We start from the raw sequence: 26,400 nt of genomic DNA, 5'->3' as shown, positions 1-26,400 counted from the left end.
GAGAGAGAGAGAGAGAGAGAGAGAGAGAGAGAGAGAGAGAGAGAGAGAGAGAGAGAGAGAGAAAGAGAGAGAGAGAGAGAGAGGAAGCTCGCGTGCAAGCACACGTGATCGCTCGATCTCGCACGATGCATCGCGATCGAATCGAGATCTGATTGCTATTACCTCCTCTGTCTCCTTCTCTCTCTCCTCACCCATCTTTTTCTTTTAACAATATTGTCTCTTACCAACTAGATCATGTTATTTCGAACGATCGACAAATTGGCCGTTACAGTGTAAAATCGAAGCCTGACATTAAGCTTAGATTCTTTATTTTCTTTTTGTTCTTTTCTTGTTTTTTTTTTTTTTTGTTCTCCTTCAATACCAAATCTAGATTGTTAAAAGTGAAAGAAATCACGTTTAATTCGCGAATAGTCAAAACGATCAATGTTTGCTTTCGATACCCCAATGAGAACAGATTCGAAAGTGTTCGTACAGACTTGTAAAATCGTGAGTTTAGTCTCTTTACGAGTGTTTTTACGACTTACTCCCGAACGATCTCTATAATATAGGAGATAATCTCTCTCTCTCTCTCTCTCTCTCTCTCTCTCTCTCTCTCTCTCTCTCTCTCTCGCATTCGTAATAACTATCGTACAGAGAAACAGAGTTACCTCGAAACAGCTGATCGTTATTGCAACGATGGAGTCATGACTCTCCCCGACGCTCGTAGAATATTCATGTATGTAGGTATATAAAGCATGCATGCAGTGAGTATCGAAAAAGTTAACGGGGGTATAATGTTCGCCGGTCGAACGATTTCAGGGGGTATAAAGATCGCGAACTTACGTTCGACGTAACAATGATCGTTCGCTCGGGCACAAAGAGAAACGTAACGCGAAACGTCTCGACTGCTCGTATATCCTTCGTCTAAAAAGAAATCATATTTCACGGGACGGCAATTCGTAAACAACGATCCAATGTAATAACGTTGTTTGCGAAGAATGCACGTAATTCGATTACGAAGCTTTCTCGGGATTACGTTTTAAAAAAAAAAAGAAAGAACGAATGAGACAGAGAGAGAAAGAGAGAGAGAAAGAGAGAGAGAAAGAGAGAAAGAAAGAAAGAGAGAGAGAGAGAGAGAGAGAGAGAAAGAGAGGAGAAAAAGAGAAAGAGAGAGAGAAAGAGAGACCGTTATAAAGTCATCCATTACGAGTCCGAGTGCGAGAGGTAGAACGATTTTAATCGAGATTTCTCTCTGTCGTACTTATTTACACATGTACGCACCACAAATACGCACGCACAATTCCGGCTGGTGCAATTCCCCACGAATCTTTACGAGCCGTTCCCAGTACCGCCAATAAATCCGCGAAGGATTGCTTTTAACGCGAATACGCCCAAAATTTTTCACACGAACGAGATATATATATATATATATATATATATATATATATATATGTAAAGATATATGTAAATATAAGTATATAGGTAGAGAGACTTGCGCGAAAGACGGTGCCAAGACTTGATCGCAGCATGCATCGTGAATTTCGATATAAGCAAAGCTTTTACATAACGGTCGTGACAGCATCGAACTTGCCACCTGTGCGTATCGTTATTATGAAAGAAGGATAATATATATATATATATATATATATATATATATATATATATATATATATATGTATATATGACCGCATGTAAAAAAGAAAGAGGGAAAGGGAGAGAAAGACGTATCTTTTTTCGGATCGATATTACACTTCCGGAAAAATCGAGAAAAATCCTTCTATCTTTCTCTTCTTTTCCTTTTTTTTTCTTCTACATTTACAACTTACACGATTCATTGATATTTAATTCAAGAACGAATGAATTATTCGTAGGTGAGCATTCAATTCTCATTCGTCACTCGAACGTACCTTATCAAGCGAGCTTTATTTCGGTAAAAAAAAACACATTGATAAGAACGTAGATAAGAATCGACATACGTTTTCACGGTAAATTCACGTTTCTCTTATTGTTTTCTTTTCCTTTTTATGTTCACATCCGGTGAAATGAGAGATCGATGATAAGTAGCGTTCGTCTTCTACGATTTTTCTTTTCTCATTTATATTTTATTAAAAGAGAAATATACTCAAGGGGTTTTTCACTTATGTACGTACTTACGTACATACGTATGTACGTATCGAAAATGCTTAGTTACATACGTATCGATAAAAGATCGTTCATTTTCTTTTTCCGTTATCGGCACTTGACTATTTACCTTTCATGTTTCCGCTCCAACACTGTCGACACATTCGTTAGCGGCGACGTTTGTATATTATATATTTTTCCTTCCGTAACGTTGTCCCTTTTTCCTCCTCTGGAGGTCCTAACCCCGCACCTTCCCCCACCCTCACCCTTTCTCTCCCTCTTTCTCCTTCTAATAACAGAGGACACCAAAAGACTTCCTCCACTTTCCCTTCGTGTAGAGACTACGAACGAACGTGAAAAACTCTTGGTCGATCATGGCTTCCACACACCATCATCATCATCATCGTCATCATCGTCGTCATCATCGTCGTCGGCGTTTGAAACTCGTGCCCACGCGATCTCGTTTATCCTCGTGGAAAGCGTGGACTTCGTTGATTGCCGGCGATTATTATCGGCTGGGTAAACGTCATTGATTCGCGAATATTAAATCGCGTTTTCCACACTGCACCGATATTCTTATGACTATCGCAAAATTTCCTTCATTTATTTTTGTTTTTGTTGTTTTGTTTTCTTTCTTTTTTGTTTTTTTTTAAACCACGAAATTAATACAAAACACTAGATGTATATAAGATCATTATAACGAATCAGCATGATAAATTGTTTACTTCTCGTAATTATCTTTTCTCGATTTTCATAGAAACGGAAATATAAATACGATAAGCTGTATTACATACATATGTATCATTCCAATTCTTTCACTGATTCCGATCTCACTGAAAGTATGATCGTGAATAAGGAAGATAAAAAATTCAATAACAAAAAAAAATATAAGTAAATAAAAAAATTGACGAAGAAGAAAAGAAGTAATAAAATAGAAACGGAAAAGAGGAATCGCGAGAGAACACAACGCCGACACGTTCTCTCAAACGCGCTCACTCTCGAATACGTACGTATATACTATCATACGTGGAAAGAGACAGAGCGAATCGTGCGATCTCTTGCGTCACACAACGACTTACTCCTTCACCGGTTGCCACTCGACTAGCGGTCGTAGGAGCAAACAGCTTGTATAGAAAGAAGCTTGGGGCCACGAAGGAACCGCACACTGAGGAAGCGCGTGCTGAAGTGGTGGGGTTGCTTGCCTTGGGGGGGGAGAAGAGATAGAAAGAGAAAAATACAGAGAGAGAGAGAGAGAGAGAAAGAGAGAGAGAAAGAATGGACACAGTTAGTAGTGGTGGTACTTCGAGCTCTATGTCGTTATGTCTGTGTATACGTATAAATGTCGAGTGGTGGGAGAAACGATATATCTTGACATACGTATGCGCTCGAAGCTAAGGGAAGGATGCAACATAGAGACGGCAGAGAGAGAGAGGGAAAACTGATGCGTTTCACGGGTGCATGCCCTGTATCCGAGCGTACACAGCAGCGTCTTACATCGCGAACGAATCCTCTTCGCATATGAGCCTGAATTTAATTTTTTCTCGTTGATTTTATTCATCTTTTTTTAGTCAATCTTTCATCGATAGTTTGCTCTTCTATTATTCCCATATCATATCCCTCCGATATCATCCTTCCCAAGAATATTTAATTTAAACGTATGTACTACTGTTCTTAGCTCTTTAAAAATTCTTTTCTTTATTTTTCTTTTTTTTTTTTTTCTTTAATACAGACGATCATCTTTTTTTATTATTATCTAAAACTTTTTCATTCGTCATCCTTGTTCTTACATCGTATAACTGTATTGTGATATATCTGATATATAATAATAAAGAAATTTTTTATTATTGCTTAATGATAAAATAATTGTCTCTCGAATTTAATTATCGAATAGATTAAAGTGGACACGACGTTCGAACTGAAATATGATAATAAGACGAGTCGAAAACGTTAATAAGATCGAGTCGAAAGAATGTAAGTACCTACCGAAACCGTTTACTTGTTTCTCTTCATTCGTGAGACTAATTGTAGGCTATCTACAGGGTGGTCGAGACAAAGAGGCTGCTCTTCCCGGAAAGCGTATGTTTTGCGTTCGAAGTCGTGTGGCCTTTGTGCAGTCGGCGCAATTACTGGAGTAAGAGAGAGTGAAAGAGAGAGAGAGAGAGAGAGAGAGAGAGAGAGAGAGAGAGAGAGAAGTGGTGTCGACTAAACGAAACGGGAGTTAGTTCGGGGTTTATCCAGGTGTGCTTTACTCCCACGAGTTGTGAACTTGGCTAACCCCCAACAGATGTGTCAAGGACCCTTTGGTTCGTCGACACGAACATAATACATACATATATACACATATACGTATCTACGTACACACGTGTCACGTGTATATACGTGATAGGTACGCCTCGCTTCGGCCATTTTTGGCACGAGACCAAAGCTTTAGATGGGTTCGACTGACAATTTACATCAGAAGAGAAACACGAATCGAGCGAGAAATCGTTCGTCGATTCGGTTAATACGATCTTATTTGCGATGGTATCTCAAGTGACTTACTCATCCGCAGTAAGTATTTTTACTTATCTAATAAAGCATGTACAAGTTTAATCGATCGTTATTTTCTTCGCAAAATCCCATATACTCTTGTCTCTATCTAATCCCTCGAAATCTCTTAAAAGAGAACCTTGTAAAACGTTGGATTCGCTTTCAAAGTCAGAAGAGTTTTCATAATTTTCCAAGAACATCTACTTCGAAACGTGTCTTCGAACATCACAGAGTATTTCCCAGACTAAAAGTGACAGTGTTTTCAAATTACGCGACTCTGAGACACGTTGGTTTGGGAAAAGGATAAGACAATAAGCTACACTCTCGTTTTCACGGCGATGAAATATCCACGATTCTCGGAAGCTAGGAGTCGAAGACCCTTTACATTTTCGGATAGAAACGCTCTGTCGTGCACTTTGGCCAAGCTCCAAGTCCGTAGAAGGCCGAAGCCGGAGAAATCTTCGTAAGATCGGAATCCCGAGGGTGTGTCTCCTTAGCGGCTCCACCACGACGACTGTTACTTCGCTTTTGCGAAATTCTAGCGAGGAGTTTTGGATCGTCGAAGAGAAGAAACAATGTTTGCCTGTGAGATACTTAAGAAGATCACGAGAAGGCACCGATTTTACCGCGAAGACGACAGTCCACTGGGTAACTATAAACTCTATCTCTTTTCTGCTTTGATCGAAACGGAAAAGAGAGAGAGGGAGAGAGATACATGCCTTGGTACCATATTCGATTTTACCAAGAATGATATAACTTAACGGGACTTATTTCAGGAAGACAAACAAGTCAAAGACAAATGCCTCGAAAACTATTTGAAGCGTTGCTCCGAATATTTCCGAGACTAGGAAGCCGATTTTACCTTGTAGGATGTTCTTCCTTCGTCTATCTATTCAAGAGGCGTCTATAACCTATCCTCCTGACGTCGAAATTATTCGAAATTAGTTTACGTAAATAAGTCCTTTCATGCTCCTGCTATTATTCTATTCAATTGTATTCGGACCTTGATAAAGGGTTACCCTGTTTGGGTTGGGCCGTTTTACTGTTTCTTTCGGTCTCTCCTTTTATCCTTCTTTACATTTTTCTCTAACACGGGGGAGACCGAAGGCCACTCCTACACACTGAGTTTAAACTCATCAGGATCTCTCTCTTTCTCTTTCTCTCTCTCTCTTTCTTTGTTTGGTTGTCTGATGAAAAATCGATGAAGACTAAGAGATAAAAAAAGAAAAAAAGAAAAGAAAAACGACCGATTTCTAATCATTGGAACAGTGGCGCCGATGATGACGGCAACTCTTTCTTGTAAATTTTGAACAATGGACCATATGGTATCCTTTCAATTGACATTACAAGCGGCAGCTTTTGGTGGTGACACGAGCGGAATAACGATGACAAAATATAATGAGGATTAAAAAGAAAGACCGAAAAACAAAGAGAGGAAGAGAGAGAGAGAGAGAGAGAGAGAGAGAGAGAGAGAGAAGGAGGGGAAAAGTATTAGATCTTTCCTTTTCTTTTTTTTTTAAGTCATGAAATCTACAGTATCATTAATTAAAAAAGAAAAAAAGAAGAAAGACAAGTAATCTAACGATCTGTTCGCGAGGAAAGCGTGACACAAAGGGTTAACCGCTCGTAAATAGCGTTCTCGCTCGCCAACACGAAGAAAATGCGTTTCATGACGCATGACTAAATCACCAACGCTCCGCTACTTATGCCTCGTCTATTTCGCGTTTCTGTTTTATAGGTGAGAAGCATTAACAACAAGAGAAGATAAGACCGAACGAATCTATCACAATATTCTATAGAATTTTTATATTTTTAAAGGGAAAGCTTTCTGAATTTGTATACATTAAAGATAGTTAGATAAATAGATAGATAGACAGATAGATAAATAGATAGACAGGTAGATAGGTAGGTAGATAGGTAGGTAGATGGAAAATATAAAAGATCGTAAAATTTCATATCTTCTTGGAAAGATAGTTCTCCCATTAGCTCGACGAGACTAAGCAATTCATTAGGACAAATTTAGTAGGTTTCTCTTACCTCCTTCTCACCACACCGGTCTTTTTTCAACTTTTTCTTCCTTCTATCTCTGTTTCTCTTTCTTATCCTTCCTCTCAGTTTCGTACCAGTTCGACTGCGTTAGAGAACCGTTCTTCTCAGTATATTTAAGCTCCATGATGCTTTTCGCTTCTTTTTCGTTTTCATTTTTATTTCTTCTCTTTTTCGCGACCACTCCAATGTCACCGCTCGAAATAAACCCCCTTCGTTGCTCCGTAGAAGTTGCACGCGAGACGAAACGTGTCGTTTCTCTTAGTTTGTTTCTCTCTCTCTCTCTCTCTCTCTCTCTCTCTTTCTCTCTTTCATCATCCTAAGCAAGGATTTAAGAATTAAAAATATTAATGATAGAGGATTATCGAAGAAAATAATAAAAGTTCGATTTATTCGTGTAATCTCTTGAAGTACCGATATATTCCATATATTGGAGATTTATTTAACTGCATCATCTAAAGTTAGCAAAAAAAGAAAGAAAAGAAAAAACTAATTGCAAAATAGAGAAAAAGAAAAGAGAAAGAGAGATGGTGGAAGTTGAGACAAAAAAAAACATGATAAAAAGAAAATCTTCTAAATGTAAGACTAGTAAACGATAAGAATTGACGTTCAAGGATCCTATCTAATCAACGAAGACGAGCCACCATTGGCCTACGATCTCGACTACGTTTGAAAGGGCACGCAGACCCTCGACTAAGCTTCCAGATGCAAGAGAGCGTGTATTTTCAGATTGGATTTATCCAACATTCTTCTGAAAAACGAACGGATGAATCGCTCACGTATATCTAATTGATCCTTTTTTAATTTCACCTCTCATCGGCAGATAATTCATTGATTTTTTCTCTCTTTTAGTTTTATGAACGATATACCTCGATTTTGTTCTTATTTCTTTTTTTGTTCTCAAGATCAAGACATGTCAAATACGTCAGACAGAAAAAAAATGGACATACTAAGCTATCGTTCGCTCTCTTCTCGATAATTCCTTCTGACGTTAAACGGTGAATCTTTCAAGCGAAACTATTGGAAGTTAAATATTTTCACGCCTAGATTTCGTTAACGATCTCGAATAGATATGCTTGTTTCTCGTTTACTCGTCTTAAGAATCATAATTCTCACTTTTATTATCTTTCACTTTTATATGTACTTACTTAGATATAATCGTATATAAATATGTAGGAATTATGATAACGTATTCTACTTGGGTAAGTAAACGTCCATTAAAAGTTTAAAGAAAAACAATTCCTTAAGAAAGGAAAAACTTGATGACAAAAGTCATCCCTAACATCATAGCTATCTATCCCCCAATGGAAAGATCAACGAACGCGAAAAGATTACGTCGACCGTAAGGGCATACTTACTCGGCCGCATCTTTTAGATAAAGCCAACAAAAAGGTTGACGATCTTTTTCTCTCAATGATGAATTTTCATGTGCTTGCAGTAAAGAAAAATAAGAATAAGAATAAGAATAAGAAGAATAACGGAGAGCGATGCGTAGACTCGACGCTATGTCACCGCGAAATAACGCGTAATGCAGCTGCATAAATTAATGCGAGGGAGAAAAAGAGAGAAAGAAGGAGATACACATACATACATATATATATATATATATATATATATATATATATATATGAGAGAGAGAAAGATGCCGCGAGAAGAAAGATTGAGCCGCCTTAAACGCCGGCAAAGTATCCGGACGCTCGCGAATAAATCGCCGCCATCGCCCACCGGCTCGAATTTGCATTTTCGCCGCGCTCCAAACGAATAATTTATCTCGCCGAGATTACTTTGTCATGGGGCGCAAGAACGCGGTCGAAACGGGGAAAGAGTGTTACAGCAAAGAAAGAAAGAAAGAGAGAGAGAGAGAGAGAGAGAGAGAGAGAGAAACAGACAGGAAAATTATTCGCGAAGGATCAAAAAGGGGATGGAAGAGTCTCTCTCAGAGCTACGAGAATGGCTTAATCAGCTTAAGGCATACTGTACACGCACCTTCGTGCAGGAAGGTACGATTAATTTATTTCTCAAGTGAGACCATACCCGCGAGTAGAACTCGCGGAAGGATTCCCGATGGATTCTTCATTTTAATCTTCCTTTTTTTTTATTTTCTTTTTTTTTCTTTCTTTTTTCTTCTTTCTTTCTTTTTCTTTCGAAAAAATATCTCGTCCCACCGACGACTTGTGTATGTGTGCGCTTTAGTTTAACAAAATGGAATTATTATAATGACGATAACGTAGAAATAATATTCGAAGTTAATTGATTTCAACCGGTTTACGGGAAAATATAATAATGTTTTTTGCAGATTGGAGCGATATTAAGTGTTTATAGTTATCAAGAAAGTAACGTTATTGGATCAATTGTTTTTAATTGGTTATATATTGTGTGTAACGATGAAGAAATATTTACTTTGACGTATATATAAAACTCTTGAAGTGTTGTTTTTTCTTTTTTCCTTTTTTCAAAATCGAGAGAACGTTTGGGTTTGGAAACGATTCGAAAATAAAACGTTGCCGTCGGCAACAGCGACGTTGCTTTGATTTAATGTCACAAGAATTAGGTTAATGGATTCGTTTTTTTCACAATTTTTTAGAAATCACAAATTCCCTCCGTCCGAAATATACCTAAGATATTTGGAAATATTATAATCGTTAAAAGATAAACCACAAATTAGAGATATTACCAAATCTTTAAAACGATCGATCGTTCTAATTTCCTGATAACAACGTCTATTGCATTTCGAAAATATCGCGAAAGAGAAACGTGACGATGGACAAGGGTTCGAAACGTCGGCGCCATATTTTCGATAGAACTCGAAGGATGACTAATAATTGTCGATTTGTAGAAGCCTCTACTACGTGCCATCTTAAACTCGGCTTATGCCGACCATATGTTTCGTTATTTAATATATCGCAGTGTGTGAGCTGTAACGAAATTGACTTTGAAACGAAAATGAACGGAGACATTTGAAATGAGATTTAAAAAAAGAAAGAAAAAATGAAAAACGCGGTAAATTCGATAGAATTACACTTAATGCAAATAAAAAAAAAAAATAAAAACGATAATTTTATTATCGTACCTTGAATAATATACAATATCGTTCCTATGTAAATAATGTTTCAGGAAAAAATTTGATTTCTTTGTCGGAAATTTGAATCGATTACAATTGAAAGTGGAACAACAGATTGTTCCATCTGAAGGACATACTTTTGCTGTTTAAAATAAAACAAATCGGAACGATGCATGCTTGTAATAACAATCATCGCGTTATGAGAATCGGATATCAAAGGAAATTCACATTTAAGAGAACGACAAAGAGAGAAATGTAGAAAAACCTTCACCTAATTGATTTGTATATGTCTACATCTTTCGAAAACGAGAATGTTATGGGTCGGAAAACTAGGTCGAATAGTTCCATTCAGGTAGAAACAAACTAGTTTAAATGATCGATTGGTAATTTTGATAATCAAAAATTAAAATAAAACAATTTATGGAAAGTCGTTTCTTTTCTTTGCGTGAGAAATAAAATCTATTTTTTTTTAAACGGTTACATTCCTTCGAGTCAAGTAATTAAGATGAGAAAAAAGAGAACGATAAAGATAATGAAAGAGAGAGAAAGAGAGAACGAGAGAGAGAAAGAGAGAAGATGAAAATTCATTTCGAACAGCGGTATTCAACGCAGCTGCGATGACTTTAAAGCAATTCCAAGTAAGAGACAGACTGTCTAGATAGTAGAAACACTACTATCTCTCTCTCTCTCTCTCTCTCTCTCTCTCTCTCTCTCTCTCTCTCTCTCTCCCTTTCTCTCTCTTTCTCTTTCTTTCTCTCTTTCTTTTTTATATAGTCTGAGAAGAAAAAAATTGACAAAGGTAAACGTCGCGGTTTCGTACTGAACTAGGGAAGAATCAACGATGTGAATAAGGAAAGAAAGTACGACAGAGATAGACAGAAGATCTCTCTCTCTCTCTCTCTTTCTCTCTCTCTCTCTCTTTCTCTCTCTCTCCCTTTCTCTTTCCCTTTCATACTCTCGAAAGATCCAAGAAGATTTCCTGGCACTATTCCCGGGGCCAACGCCAGCTGAAAGAAGCGGAAAGAGTCCGCACGTGCTTCCGACAGTCGACGATTTCGTGAATCGTGACTTTTGCCACGACGACGACAACGACGAAGAAGAAGACGACGACGAGGAGAAGCAAAAGCCACGTCTAATTTTAGTACAGCCGATCAAAATTATCTTGGCAACTTTCTTGGTAAAGCTTTCGGTCCCTATAAATTTATCGGATGGAAGCATGGATTGGATGACGACGGCCACCTGACGAAGCCTTGTGATTTTTCTGGCGTCTCGATGTCTTCCCAAACGAGAATCAAAATTTCTGAACGATGCGATAAGCGTAGTTCATCTCAGATTGAATTTCACACGTTGACCATGAAATTTCATAAAAGACAAGTCTACACTCTCGTCTCGAAGAGAGATCGTGCCAACGTTTTACGTTTAGTCACCGTCGTCAAACTCAGACCCTTCGAGTTCGCGCTGTTCCTTCGGCTCGTTAACTAAACGAGCCAATGGAAAGGCGACCGTCTGGTGGCGTGACTCGAGATTTTTCTTTCTAACGTCTTGGCGTGCCGCTTAGTTACACGCGATCTACTACGTTAATCCACGCGTTTAACGATTAGCTTCGCAACCACACGACAACTACGGTACGACGAAAGAGCTCGTTTTTCTTTTTACGTTATCAACAATCTCGTTAACTCGTTAATACGTTTTTGAGTAGGACCATTAGAATTTTTTTCCTTTCCTTCTTTTCTTTTTTTTTTCTTAGATAATAGGTAGATATCTATATACGATTCGAATATTTTTCAAACATTATTTTTATTCGAATAAAATAATTAATTTATTAATTAATTGAGAATGAAAAATATCGTACGATCTTTTCAAATATGCTAGATCATTCGATCCGATTTCTCAATCCTTTTCGAACAAGAGCGCAGAAGAATGCAGATACTTTTGCTTCTCGTTTACGATGAGCTCAGCCATATTTATAGATCTTCATCATCGATTTAATTTACAGAAAATCGCATCTCCTCTCTCTCTCTCTCTCTCTCTCTCTCTTTCTCTTCATTTTCAATCCTTGGCAAAGAAATCTATAAAAGTCTATGAGAGAGACAGAGAAAGAGTGAGAGATAGAGATGGATAGATAGTAAAATAAAGATAGAGAGAGAGAGAGAGAGAGAGAGAGAGAGAGAGAAAGAGAGAGAGAGAGAGAGAGAGAGAGAGAGAGAGAGATCTATAGAAAAAGCGCGAAGGCCATTTTTGCATAAATCTCAAACAACGTTGCGAAGGTTTTGGCTGGAGATAGTATTCTTCGTGATCGCATTCTCTTTCTCATGTCTCTCTCTCTCTTTCTCTCTCTCATTCTTTCTTTCTCTTTCTCTTTTTCTTTGTGAATACGAGTGCTGACATAAATTAGTATGCGACGTAGAAGTGAAAAATTACACGCGTTATTAATCATTCTACCAGCACGTTCGAATGATTATTTTTGCATTAACTCTTGAAATTAAAGTATCATTCGTCCTCCTGCCAAGGACGTTAATGATCGCTCAAACATGAAGTATTAGATCATTTCTTTACATGCACCTGACATATAACACCATCATTTCCTATACAAACTGAGTCATCTATATTTAACTTCGTTACAAAAGCACGTGTTTTATTAATCAATTTTAAATACGACAATTAATATTCTTTATTTTCTACCATTTTATGAAAATCTTTCGATATCGTTTATCTTTCCTGTTGATGAATAATTGATATAGATACCTATCTTATATAAAGAATAATTTCAAAGATTTAAAAAAAATATATGTATATATATCAGCGTGATGAGATGCGAGCTAGGTCGATTTAACTTATCAGGATAAACATAGCCATGATCGATCGTGTGTTAAACAATAGTAGCAACCTTTTATCCGAGATGTAACCTTGAGAGAAAGGTGAGAATATGGGAGAGAGAAAAAAAATAACAATAAAAAAAAAAAAAAAGAAAAAAAAAACAGAAAAGAAAACATCTAACGACAGAGCATGTGCTATAGCATATACACACGCAGGCACCCATATCACATATGTAAGACGTAATAAAATACTTTAAATGTGAAAACTAGACAAACGTGATCACGAATCGAATCCAGTGAGTACACTCTTATATTTGATTATAAGTATGTATGTATGTATGTAAAAGCGTATACCGCAAAAGTAGTAACTAACGACACGTGGGCAGTGCCGGATCGGATTGGTCCAAGCAAGCCAAGGGTAAATTATTACCAAGTCGCTCAGTGATGCGTCCGAACATGTTAATACATTTCATAATGGGCCCTTTGTCGCGATGTCCACCAACAATGCATTCGTTATAGCTCACGACTACACTCAGAGACACAGGCGCACGCTCCTGCCCACATTGGAGACGCGCGTGCGGGCGCGAGCGCGCTTGCTCATCTCTCTCTCTCTCTCTCTCTCTCTCTCTCTCTCTCTCGCTCGCTCGCTCGCTCGCTCGCACGCATGCACGTACTGGACACACCAAGTCGTTAGCACCTTATTAGCGTCATTTGTATATATATAGAATATATACTAGTCTTTCGTCGCGAGTGACAAAAAAATTATTTAAAATCGATATTTCTTTGTACACGGTCAAGTACTATTTTTTTTTCTTTCTTTCTATTTTATTTTATTTTATTTTATTATTTTTTATTTCTTTTTTATTTATTAATCTTTTTCATTGCTTTGACAGAGATCGAATAAAAGAACAACGCTAGTATTGTTCCCGTATATGTATACATATAGATCGAGTACACCAAAAGTCGTATCTCGTGGCACGTTCGAGGTTCGAGGAGCCGTTATATATCGATTCGCCTCTGGTGGTCCATTCCGTACTAGAGCAGCATGTTCGCCTTGTCACAATTTTTCTCCTTTAAAAGGGTCCTGAAACCTGACACCTTCGTGGGTTCTCTTTCTTTATATTTTTTTCTCTTTTTTTTTTTCTTTTGTTACTTTTTGTTTTCTTTTTTTTCATCATCCTTTCCCTATCCTATCCTTTTTTTTTACTTCTGTTAAGGGTCCTGCGTGCATGTATGTAAGTACGTATGTATTTAAGGTAGTTCCCTCCCCTCATGAGAGGGGGCTTCTCAAATGATTTTCTTCGAAAAAGAGAAGTGGAACACGCGAGAGAGATCACGTAGTATTCCCTTGAAAATCTATAAAGAGAAAAGATATGAAAGGATATCGTCAAAGTAGCTAACGTTTTTACCCCACTTTTTTCTCTCCCCTCTATTTAGTATACTCTCTTTACGTTCGATTCTGACGAACGGCGTGGTTCGTTTTCGAGATAAGCTCAGTTTCATATCCGATCGTTTTATTATTATGGCTCGACGAATGTCTTGGACATACCAATGTAATCTTTTACGATACAAATGCTGGAAAGATTAAAGAGCTCAAGTAGGATCTTCAGAATGTTTTTCTCTCTTTCTTTCTCTCAGGAAAAAAATGCCTATCTTTCTTTCTTTATTTTTTCTCTCTGTGTATGCTTATCTGTGTATATGTGTATCTATCTTTCTCTGAGAAATTAAATTAGGATTGTTGTGAAAAGAAAGAGAATGAGAGGATGGACTCTTTTCTCGAGAAGTCGACTCAAGAGTCACATTTTAATTGCACATTGTCGGGGGATTTCAGAGAAAGATAGAAAAAGATAGACATTCGAATAAGACCTCCTCTCGACGTTTCGACTCGAGATTTTATCTAAAATTGAATTTCTTTCGTAGCTTTTCGTTAAGGTTTTCCATTTCGCTGACCGAATGGAGATATCGTTCTACGAAACGATCCCTATGAAAATCCTTTACTGCTGATTGAGATTTAAATGTGAAAGAAACAAAATTTACTAAATTAAAAAAGAAAGAAACAAGAAAAAAAAGGTAAAATACAAATACTCACCCTCGTACATCTGTGCGTACTGAGGAAAACCTGCAGCCCGTAACCATTTGCAAGCCTCTTGTGCTTCGATTTCTACGAACAAAAGAAATAAATGATTAAAAGTCTATACTCGACTTATTCGTCGTTGAATGAACAACTTATTCTCTATTTTAAAATCCACCGTTCGTAACCATACATATATATGAATGATGATAATACTTTAATACTTAAGATTATCTTCTTTTCCTCTTTGTTATATACTCGTAAGAAGTAAAAAGAAGATTGTAAGAAACGTTCTCGTTCCTACGTTTATTGTAACTATATATACATACATACATATATAAAAACACACACAAACACGAATATATATACATACATACATAGGTACAAGTCTTTCTTTTCTCTTAAAAGAATTCTTGACGCTCATTAAACCGGCATCGGTGGAACGCGAGACGCGCGCGATTTTCTCAATGAGATCGTATCGTCAGGCTGGATGAATGAAGGTTTCATCGGGAAAAAGCGGCATCCGCGACGAGAAACGCGTTCTTTAGTACGTGTATCTGCTTGCATACAGGGTGATTAAGTTGAAACATTTAATATGAACTCGTGAATACGTGTAGGTACTTATTTACTAACTAACTTATTTATTCTCTTTTATAAGATTTCTAGTTTCTAAGAAACTTCCTTTTCAAATAAATGTGTTAATAATTGTTGTATCCCACCTACCAGTCCATCCCATCCTACCCTATTCCATTTTTCTCCTGCATATACATACTTGTAACGTGTTTGTTAAATTTACTTATGATTAATATTTTCAATGTATTTTACATTTTTAGCTTATTATTACGTTCCTATTAAGAATCAAATGTTTCTTAATACGTTTTAGCTAATTTTCAGCTTCGAAATTTATATTATTATAATGGCTGTTGATGGACCATTTCGGAAACACCCTGTATACCTGTTTATACGTACATATATACAACGTTGGAGCGACATCGACGTTCGAGGCCAAAGGGAAAAAAGGAAGAAAAACTTGGAGCTGTACGGAATGCGCCGTGGTACCGCGGATTCAACGACGGCTCATTCAATCGTCAAGGAAGAACGTCGTTGTAGCTCGTTTACTTGTACCCTACTGAGAGAGAAATAAAGAAAGAAAGAAACGAAAGAAACGAAAGAAAGAAAGAGAAAGAGTTAGAGAAAGAGAGAGAGAGAGAGAGAGAGAGAGAGAGAGAGAGAGAACATACCAAGAGATGGAAAAAGATAGAACATTCGCGTATACATAGCTGACTATTATTTTCAAACTCTAACGTAAAGTCATTGTCCCATGCGTTAATAAATCGATCATTCAAGTTGATAAGATCGCCGACATTAATTACGAACAGGGTTGAAATTAAATAAGACTATGGTATACGTAGTAGAACGATGAAGATATATCTTTGATGTAATTATGCAGAAAAACGTATACGGGAAAACTTGTCGATGCGGTACGAATCCGAGGTGCTTGCATTCTTTCTACATTGGAATCGACCACCCGTTGAGGTGAAAAGGGAAGATTCCTAGGATCCCGTCGTGCCGATATAACAACTAGTAATTTCGATTTCGCGAAAGAGAAACGAATAAGTATTTATTTATATATATATATATAGTTAAATGAAATACTAAGGGAAAATTATTTTTCTTCCTATTTTACCTCATTCTTATTCCTTTTCATAATTCTTAACTCCGTCTCGTATCCGATATTTTACGCGTAGTCCCTGAACGAACGAGATAAGAGTACAGAGGTAAGAAAGACAGTGAGAGAGAAAGAGAAAGAAAAAGAGAGAGAGAAAGAGAGAGAGAGAGAGAGAGAGAGAGAGAGAGAAAGAGATTGGATGTCCGACCATCGTCGTCTCTCTCCCCAGCTTATTTCTAGACGACGAAATCGCACGAAACGGACAAGCGACGTTTCCATAGACGAACGACATGGAAATCCACGATGTCGAGATCGCTTTGCGGTAGGTCGCCGCGTTTAACATCCAGCTCTCCGGTACTGAATAAAGATCTACGTAGGTGTGTCACTTCGTGCGGAATAAAAGGCCGGCAACTGCCGTTGCGACGCACATACGGCGTATGTATACAGACGACGCGAGGACAGAAACACGAACGTACTTATATACATGGCTTGGTAGATGCAAGGCCCTTTCGTAAGGAGATTTGCCTTTACGCAATTGAGGCGACAACACCCGGACGCGAGACTCCAGAAACCGGCTACACTTTCCGACCGAATTACCAACGTCTCGCGAATAAACGTCTCGAGTGAGATAAAAAAAATTTAAAAAAACAAAAAGAGAGAGAGAGAGAGAGAGAGAGAGAGGGAAAGAGAGAAAAAATGGGGAGGTAATCGGCTATCTCCCTTGCAACTTTGCAACTAATCATTCCCGCTTCGAGTAGTTAGGTAACTTTGTAGACAGGTAAATAGTTATACATAACTATACGATGTATAAGAAAAAAGAAACGGATCATGTATTGATCTAAAGATAAAAGTTTAAAGGGTTCAGAGATTTCAGATAACGATAGAAGGAATATAGGATGATTATGAGGGAGCATGTTTTAAATCAAACGATAAATATGGTACATCCAAGGATAATCAGTTTTCCTCGTAAAGATCCTCCTCAATCTTGTTTATCAGTTATGGCAGACTAAAAAATGTTTATCATGAAAGGCGATTCATGATCGTTCGAAAGATTTAAAAGAATATCATTCTTTTTGGTATCCTCGCAAAGAAGGCTATTGATATAAAAATATAATTGAACAAGTGTTGAAGATACATAACCCAAATATAAGAACAATCACAGTTCGTTTGAATCTTATCTTCTGGAATGTGGACGTGTTCTAAACTTTAACATGTGGATATTGATTAATACCGACAACGAATAAGAAAAAAAAAAGAAGAATACACTTTGTTAGGTATGCGTTGTCTTTCGACGTAAGGGACTATAAACTAAGTATGTGCAAATTCTTTGAAAACTCTCAACGTTTTTCAAATGATTAGACGAACTTTTCTTTTTCTTTTTCTTCATTTGATCGGAACGGCCTACTTCAATCATTTCGTTAAACGTTGTCGAGTATATATATATTATATGTATATATATTGGGTTGTCCGGAAAGTTCGTGCCGATTTTGAAGGAAAATTAAAACGCAGCACATTTAAATTTTGGTATATATTTATTAAATTATATAGATACTATTCTATTTCATAAACTTTCTCTATCTTTCAGACAATTTGAAAATTCCATTCTTCCAGAATCTTTCAGGTTTAAATCTTTTCTATATGATTTTTTATCTTGACTAAAGAGTTGATATTTTTTCCATTAAGGGAACTTTGTAATAATCGAAGTAGGTGGAAATCTGAAGGTCTGGTGAATATAGTGGATGGGGTAGAACATCTCAACCGACCTCTAACAATTTTTGTCGAGTTGTCATAAATATATGGGGCCGTCTATTATCCTAATGAAATACAATGCCCTTCCAATTCGCTATTTCTAGACGTTTTTGTTCAATTGCTGTCTTTAATTCGTTTAATTGGGAAGAATATTTTTCTAAATTTATCGTCTCGTTGTTTGATAAAATGCAGGATTCCTTTTCAATCCTTCCAAACATATCTCCAATCCCTCCAAACAGAGCATGACCTCCTTGGTTCATTCCGCTTTCCCCAAGACCTTTTTCGCTCAACATTATTATAAGTGATCCATTTTTCATTCACTGTTATTACTTGCTTCAAAAATGGTGTTTTCTTGTTGCATTTATAGAACGAGAATGCGATTCATCAGATTTTTTTCTAAAAAATCGTCGGGAACCTATACATCAAAACGATTTATATAGCCAAGCTTCACATGTATGGTGGAAGCTCATGGATGGTGGATTTTAATATTTTTAACATTTCTGTTAATTTACGTGTCGTATAGCGTGGATTATTCTCGATTAATGTTTTAATCTGATCTTCAACTATGGTGGAAGATCTACCCAGACGTTCTTGATCTTCAAAGTTGAAATCACCAACTTTAAACCTAGCAAACCACTTCCGCACAGTTCTTTCAGGTACAGCACCTTCACCATTAACAGCGCATATCTTATTCGCCGCTTGTGTGACATTTTTGCCTTTCCGGTAAAAGAAAAGCATTAAATGTGTATAATGCACTTTGTTTGCTTCCATATTTAAAGGCTTATAAAACAGACAAAAATAAAAATATTGTAACCAAAACTTTTTCCAAATATGCCTAAAGTACCACCTTTCGAAATATTCGTCATTTTGTCATTTGTTTTCAATCATTCTGATATATTTAGACCTGTCCTTATGCCACCTACCGAAAATAGGTATAAATTTTTTGGACGAGTCAATATGTATGTATTTATGCATGTATGCGCTTAACTGGTTTTGATACTCTTTGAACGTCTCTTCAATAAGAGACAACGATTGGCTCGTAAAACTAATTAAGCCGTTGGCTATTATCATTCTCTTTTTCTTTAATCCGCTTGCATTCGCATAACATTTTTTTTAATCAACACATCTTGATAATTAAGACTTGATCATTGCGATATTCCTCGACGAGGATCCGTTTTTTTTTCTTCTTTTCTTTTTCGATTTGATTTTAATCTGCTTAGAGATTTGCACGATTAATTAAAAAAATAAAAATTTATAGAGAATAATTTTTCTTTTTGTCACAACCAGATTCCCCAGCGATTAATGTCATTTAATAATTCTCAATAGTTTTCGAAGGAAGATAAAGATAAATATTAAAGAAAAAAAAAAATAAATAAAAATTTTAGAGTAATGTTATTCATTAACAATGACATCAATGTTCTGTATTAATCAACGTCTACGTTTTACTTCGTTGAGAAGAAAAAAGAAAATGAAAGGAAAGAAATAAGTGGTGTATCCCTGTGACTCGTAACGATAACGAGACGAAGACTGTCGATCCAGTTGTCTCACATCGACGTGGGCCATTTAATTAACGTCGATCCTTCTCTTGAATCGATGTAATCCCATGAGGAGAAGGAATCATTCGGTATAAGTAAAACAAGTAAGAACGATGTCTCGCTTAAGACTTCGTTTTTATATTTACATACATTTCCTTAATCATGTTTTAAACTTCTCGATGATCATGATAATCGAATATACAACGATACAATTAAAAATCGTTATTGGTTACAATTTTATTTCGATTAATAAGAAAATATGATTAAATGATTAATATGATATGATTAATATGATAAATATTTAATTGTATATTTAAAATCTAAAAAATGTATTTATTTATTTATTTATATAAGCGATAGAGAATGATTTATTTTATTTTTATTGATTATAATATATCGGTATTAAATATTCCATTACAAAGAGAAATAAATATAAATGAAAATAGGACAAATCGATCGACCGAGAGAATGAAATTTTTCAATGAAATTTAGTATAATAATCACGACGTTAATTAGTATGTTAATTGAAGTAGACGCTTTCTTTTTCTGGAAAGTGTGCCAGCGACGTATACGCATGTACTTACGTACGTATTCGAGATATCTCCTCTATCGAGTTCGTTTGTGATCAATTAATATTAACCTCATGGCTGACTTTATCACCGTTCTTGAGAAGCATAACGTATACGTAAAATAAAATGCATATGTATCGTAAACATCCGTTAATATTACCATAAGGAAAAATTTCTTTTTTCTAACGAGACGTTGTTACATGTTAATTTGAAAGTTCTTAAAAAAGAAAAAAAGAAGACGTAGAAAGAAAATTGACATTAGATGCAAAGGGCCCCGTTCTACTCTTTCTTTCTACTGGAATTCTTTCGAATTCATGTATATAAAAATGTAGAATATAGAATCCACGGGTGATTATCATAAACATACAAATATGAAGTGTCCCATTTCTATCTAAGTACTCTTAAAAATCGTTGTTCAAATGCTCTAAAAGAAAAAGAGACTCGACATATATAAATTTTCTTAACAGTTCTCATTTGTACAAAACATCGCACAATGATGGAGAATTAACTAATTATAATGAAAAAATCGATATATTTCGTAGAGATTCATGATCGTTTGGAATAATTTCAAATTTGTAACAACAACGAAGACATCAACTTCATAAAACAAGAAAAAACTAAAAACAAAAAACAAGAGTGTAAAATTTTGTCGCGGGACATTTAACGAGGTATTGTATTCCATACGTATATACACGTATGTATACATACATACGTAAACACACGCATACATACATACGTGACGTAACTTTTCGTAGGATCACCAGGAAGAACGATACATTTCGAGTATGTATATGTAAGATCATTATGAGAAGGAACGCAAATCGTGTAGGGTCGTGTGGGCGAATTATAATGAGATGAACTATCGACTCAGAACGTTAGTAAAAAAGAAAAAGAAAAATTCACCTTCCACCTTATCGTAATCCGGGATAACGTATGGAATCGATGTTACGGTGTTTTACTTATGCGAACAATAGAGGTGAAAGGTAAGATGAATCGTGGAACTCGCTTCTTCTTCTTTCGATATATCGCGATACATTCGTTTATTTAGTTCTTTCCACCTCCACTCTATTCCTTTTGTCATTTCTCAGGTACGTACGCGCTTCGTACGTACCTGAGTACTTACGAATGTAAGTACAATTCGATTCTATCTCTATCTCTGTCTTTCTCTTCCTTCCTCTCTTTCTCTCTCTCTCTCTCTCTCTCTCCCTCTGCTACTTATTTCAGCTTGCAACTATTTATATTGTCGTTTTATGACGATCGATAATTCATTAAGTTGGTAACAACATAAATGAAAAGTTTCAATCGAAACTTCATAGCTTGACATGCTTAATTTTTTAATTAGATAATTTGTATAATTGGTTAATAGAAATGATGAAAATGTAATTGAATAAAAATATAATAAGAAGATTAAAAATAAAAGTTTTCATAGATATCTATTTCTATAGATCTGATTTTTTTTTTAATTATACCACGAGAAACGAAAAAGATATATTTCCTTGTTAGTTTTTTTTTTTATCACAATTATCACATTTGCCGCACACTTTTAATTTGATGATCGTGCTCAGAAACATATTTTTTTTCAATTGTTTATGACTGCCATATGAAATTGAGCGTCAGTCGTCATGTGCAAGATAGCTATAGCTGTCATTTGCCTACATATTGCCAAAAATCTGACGGCTATAACCGTTATTTGCGGCAACATGTTAATCGATCTTCTTTAAATAGCGAATTAATTAATTGATCTACATCTCGTAGAAAAAATGATCGGAAGAGAAGGATCGATAGAGGCACGAAGTGACGCACGAAAAATAGGAAGAAATAAACTTGCATGCATTGCACACGTAGATCGAGAGGGGGAGAAAAAAGGAAATAAAAGAAAAAAGAAAAAAAAAGGAATGGAATAGGTTATTATAGGGAAAAGTGCAGGGCTCGAACTTCGATAACGCTCGACAAGTCCCAAGAGAAGATACACGAGTTGTTATCTATAAATAATAAAATCGATGTTGCTTCGATACATTACCAAACGAGTATTACGAGATGGCCTTGTTCGCTTTAAACGATAAAAAAGAAGAAGAAGAAGAGAATAGCAATCACCTTTACTAAACTTTTTTTGATACTTTTCTAAAACTTTTTGATTGAAATTCATTCAACATTTGTAAGTAGAAAATTCTTGAGTTAACTTGTTACTAAAAAAAGGAAAACAAAATAAATCAAATCTTTCAATCATCAAAGAAAGCATTGTATCATTGAATTTTATATTTTACGATTCATTCATCCGAAACTTCCTGTATTTCGTTTATTTTTAATCCAAATAAATCTCATACATTAATTACGTTTATACCAATTGAAAATCTCTTTCTTTCTCATTCTTTCTTCCTCTTTCTCTGGTTAACGGTTTAAAAAGAAAAAGCATTACGGAGCATTATGTATGAACCTTGAAACGTAGATCATCATTTCGTATTGGCAAACCGTGTCGAGTTTACCGGTTAACCTTCTTTTTCTTTCAGTTAACAATGAAACTTGAAAAGGATATCTTTCATGCTCGCCTCCGATAACGTTCTACGGTGACAGAAAAAAAAATAGGAAAGAAAATCAAAGAAACGAGAGTAAATAAGTACATAAATCGTTTAACTTATTTCTTACGCGAAACGGGCCAAGATAATTATATCAAATGAAATGTATGAAAAATAATGAAGATAAATGATAATGACGAGTAAAACGAGTAATACTGCCTATAGTTTCTCTCTATTTCTCTTTCTCCTTCTCTTTTTATGTTTTTTGTTATCTTGATTACACAAATATCAAAACTAGTTTGTCTATTAATATATTTTCTTTGTCGCTCGGATAATTCAAATTATCCGCTTGTACCGCCCTTTGTTACGAAGTTAAAACTTATTGCAAACGAGACGAACAGTTGACAGTGATTAAAACTACCGTTACGCGTCCGTTCATTCTCCTAACGAAATCTTGTTAGAGATTTTCTTTTACATACTCTTTTTTCTCTCCTACGCGATATAAAATCGTTCGGTTATTTTGACCGTTCTGGTAAACATAATACTTACTTCCAGCTAACAATCTCTTTCAAATGAACGAAGGAGAATTCATTCTGTAATAAGAAAATCTATAACACGAGAAATACTAATAAGAAAAGATAGAAAAGTAGGAAGAGGAGAAGAAGAAGAAAAAGAAAAAGAAAAAGAAAATGACGACTGTAAAGGTTTCCAAAGAAGATTCTACTATCTTCGTTGTAGAAAGAGAAGGAATCTTGTAAGAAGAAAATATGTAAAGAATACAGAAAATATCCGCGGTAAAATATACTTCGTACTCACGGACTATTTGTCTCTTTACTTACCGACCATACCCTCCCGTAAATTCCCTCCCACGAATACTATAAAATCCATTTATCTCCGGTATTGTGAGATATAAAAGTAAGGCGTCCTCGAGTATCGTCAAAATTTACGCTTTAATAGGCAAACGAATCCTTTTATTTCGCGACAATAATGGTTAGGTTAAGGGAAAAGGAAAAATAAAAAAAAAAGAAAGAAAAAATCAATTACACATTTACCAGCCGGTAAATATGAACTCTGTTTAAGAGGACCCTTTTTCCATCTTTCTCTCTCTCTCTCTTTCTCTCTTCATCTCTTTCTTTCCCTTTGTTTCTCTCTTTCTCATATAAGAAACTCTCGAGTAACAACAAGGGCCACGGTAGTAGGTCGTAACTCCAATGGTGAGTCCGTTACACCTTGTCGTGCCTTCTCGTGCTACGAAAACTGCCACTGTAGGCGTTCGTTGTCGCTCATTAACGAGGTCGCTTTTTGTTACACCGAAAAGCATGGTAAAACTTGTCGTGAGCAAACGCGGAACCGACTATTTGTACTCTTGGAAGGGATCCAGATACTGCCGCCAGAGACTCTGGATCCAACGGTGAAATGATGAACAGGATAGTACGAGAAACTAATTAGCGCCGGCGATTAAGCGTTTCTCGCTTCTCTCACTATTTTTTCTGTCTCCCTTTAACTCTCCTGTAACTTTTCGTCTATACTTGTGTTTGTCCAAGAAGTTCGGTAACGTGTAATTGAAAGAACGTTTTGCCCTATTTCATTCTCTCTCTCTCTCTCTCTCTCTCTCTCTCTCCAGCATTCTCTCATTTTCTCATTTTCTCTTTCTCAACTCTTGATTTTGTATATTTTATGGAAACTCATCCGATCATGTATCATGTTTTAAATTCAAATAAATCATTAATTGACTTCCCGAAGCGTTCCATAGATACAGGTATATGCATAATATATCGTCTATCCTTTTCTAAATAAATATCATCATATGTTTATTTTTTCCTTCGTCTTTCTACGATTTATGAATCTTTATTCTACGATTTATAATTCATATTACTCTTGGATTCATTTATTTGAAATTAAGTTCACCGAAAGTCTCGAAAATTTCGTTGATCGTTTAGAAAAGAAAACCAGAGAAAGAGGAAAAACATCAATCATGTTCTAAAACGGATGAGGATCAATAACTTCCTAGAAGAAGAAAAATCTTCTATAGGAATGTGCCAAGATGAAAGAAAAAAAGAGAGAGAAAGAAAGTTAGAGAGATAGAGAGATAGACAAAGAGAGAGAGAGAGAGAGAGAGAGAGAGAGAGAGAGAGAGAGAAAGAGGGGGGAAAGAAGAAGGAAAAGATGAAGAGAAGCACGCGTTTCCGCATCGTCGTTGAAAGGTGGGTGTTTGTCGCCAGACATCGTGATTACAAGCGCTTGCCAAAGCTTTCACCCATTGTTCCGAATAATTATTCTTCTTGGAGACGTCCGTTCTATAAAACCGTTAATCCTACGCTCAACGACGCTTAAATCAACTACTTTTAATCAACTTGACTTTATGCGTTCGAATTATTTTTTTCGCATTTAGATACAGAGACTTTCAAGATAGACAAAGAAATAGAACTAGGACGGAGAAGGAGGGGGAGGGAGACAGAGAAATAGAGAGGAAGAGGGAAAGAGAGAGAGAGAGAGAGAGAGAGAGAGAGAGAGAGAGAGAGAGAGAGAGAGAGGATCGAGTGTACCGAACAGTAGAAGCTCGCACCAGTTTCGGTATTAAAGGGAAATCACTTTGCGGAAATACGAGGCGATAGGACGAGGTTAGTTACAACAGATGAGACGAGTACTGAATTGTAACTAACGATTCTCGGAATTACTTTCCCGTGGTTCGTTACTTGCGCGCAATTTAAACTGCAAATTGATGCCGGACGCTTCTGTAAGATCTTACGATTATTTTCCTAATGTTTTGATACGGTGGCCCCTTCTCGAAATGCGAGTATTATCGTGATGGTTATAATGAAAAAAAAAGAAGAAAAAACAATGTGGCAAAAAAAGAGCAAAGTCAACAAGCAATGAATACATACATAATCCACCAATGATGTTCGAAGAACGAATTTCATTTAACGTACTTTTTTTGAAGATAGCAAACGAACATGATACATATATATTGTATGTGTGTGTGTATGTATTCCAACAGAAATTTTTCTTTCGTATCGTTCACTTTAGAGAGAGAGAAAGAGAGAGAGAGAGAGAGAGAGAGAGAGAGAGAGAGAGAGAGAAGAGAGTACCGAGAGAGACCACCCTGAATCTTGTTCCTTGGATCCTGCGTGGTGCACGCGGATTATTTTGAAAGCGAGTCACGAACACGTATATCTGAGTGCGCCGATACATTGCTACTTCTGCTGCTGGTGAAAAGAAGAAAAAGACCTTACGAGGTCTTGCTCAGGGAGAAAATAAATAAAAGCCGAAATCGTCAAAGATGCACGACGGCGAATCGAAATAAAGAATTTCGTCTCTGCTCACATTTTTCATTCTTCCTTTCGTTCCTTTTTTCTTTTTCTTCGTTTTTATAATAAAAATTCTATTGTTTACATGATAAATAAGAGCGTGAATAAATTGAAAAATCTATCAATTAATTATTTCCACTTACAATTACCTTGACTTTACCCGTTCCCAACGATGATCATCGTATATATATACATAACATATTACATATAGACATTTATGAATAAAATGTTTCAAGGAAGGAAATAATATTTAACTTGTTTCAGGTGACTCTACAGGAAGCCACAGAGAGAAAGAGAGAGAGAGAGAGAGAGAGAGAGAGATGGAAGACATCATGCTGTGTCGTTACGTTTCTCTTCCCACGGCGTTTGTAAAACACCTTGTGCGTGTGCAAAAGACATATATAAACGTACATATAAATATATATATATATATA

General features: G+C 36.2%; 1 protein-coding gene across 5 annotated transcripts in view; it reads right to left on the bottom strand.

Moving 5' to 3' along the window:
* Positions 1–26,400, bottom strand: part of LOC124950098 — a 170,216-nt gene that overhangs the window by 21,847 nt on the left and 121,969 nt on the right. For 4 of the 5 annotated variants that reach the window (XM_047496314.1, XM_047496313.1, XM_047496316.1 and 1 more), the window contains one exon: positions 14,642–14,713. The exons of the other annotated variant lie outside the window; for it this stretch is intronic. In XM_047496314.1, coding sequence (XP_047352270.1) covers positions 14,642–14,713 — 72 coding nt within the window. The remainder of the gene's footprint in view (positions 1–14,641; positions 14,714–26,400) is intronic. 5 annotated transcript variants of the gene reach the window in all.

The sequence above is a fragment of the Vespa velutina genome, chromosome 6 (assembly GCF_912470025.1).
Source record: "Vespa velutina chromosome 6, iVesVel2.1, whole genome shotgun sequence".
NCBI lineage: Eukaryota > Metazoa > Arthropoda > Insecta > Hymenoptera > Vespidae > Vespa > Vespa velutina.
The sequence above is the reverse complement of the archived record's forward strand: the minus strand, read 5'-3'. Positions and strand labels throughout refer to the sequence as shown.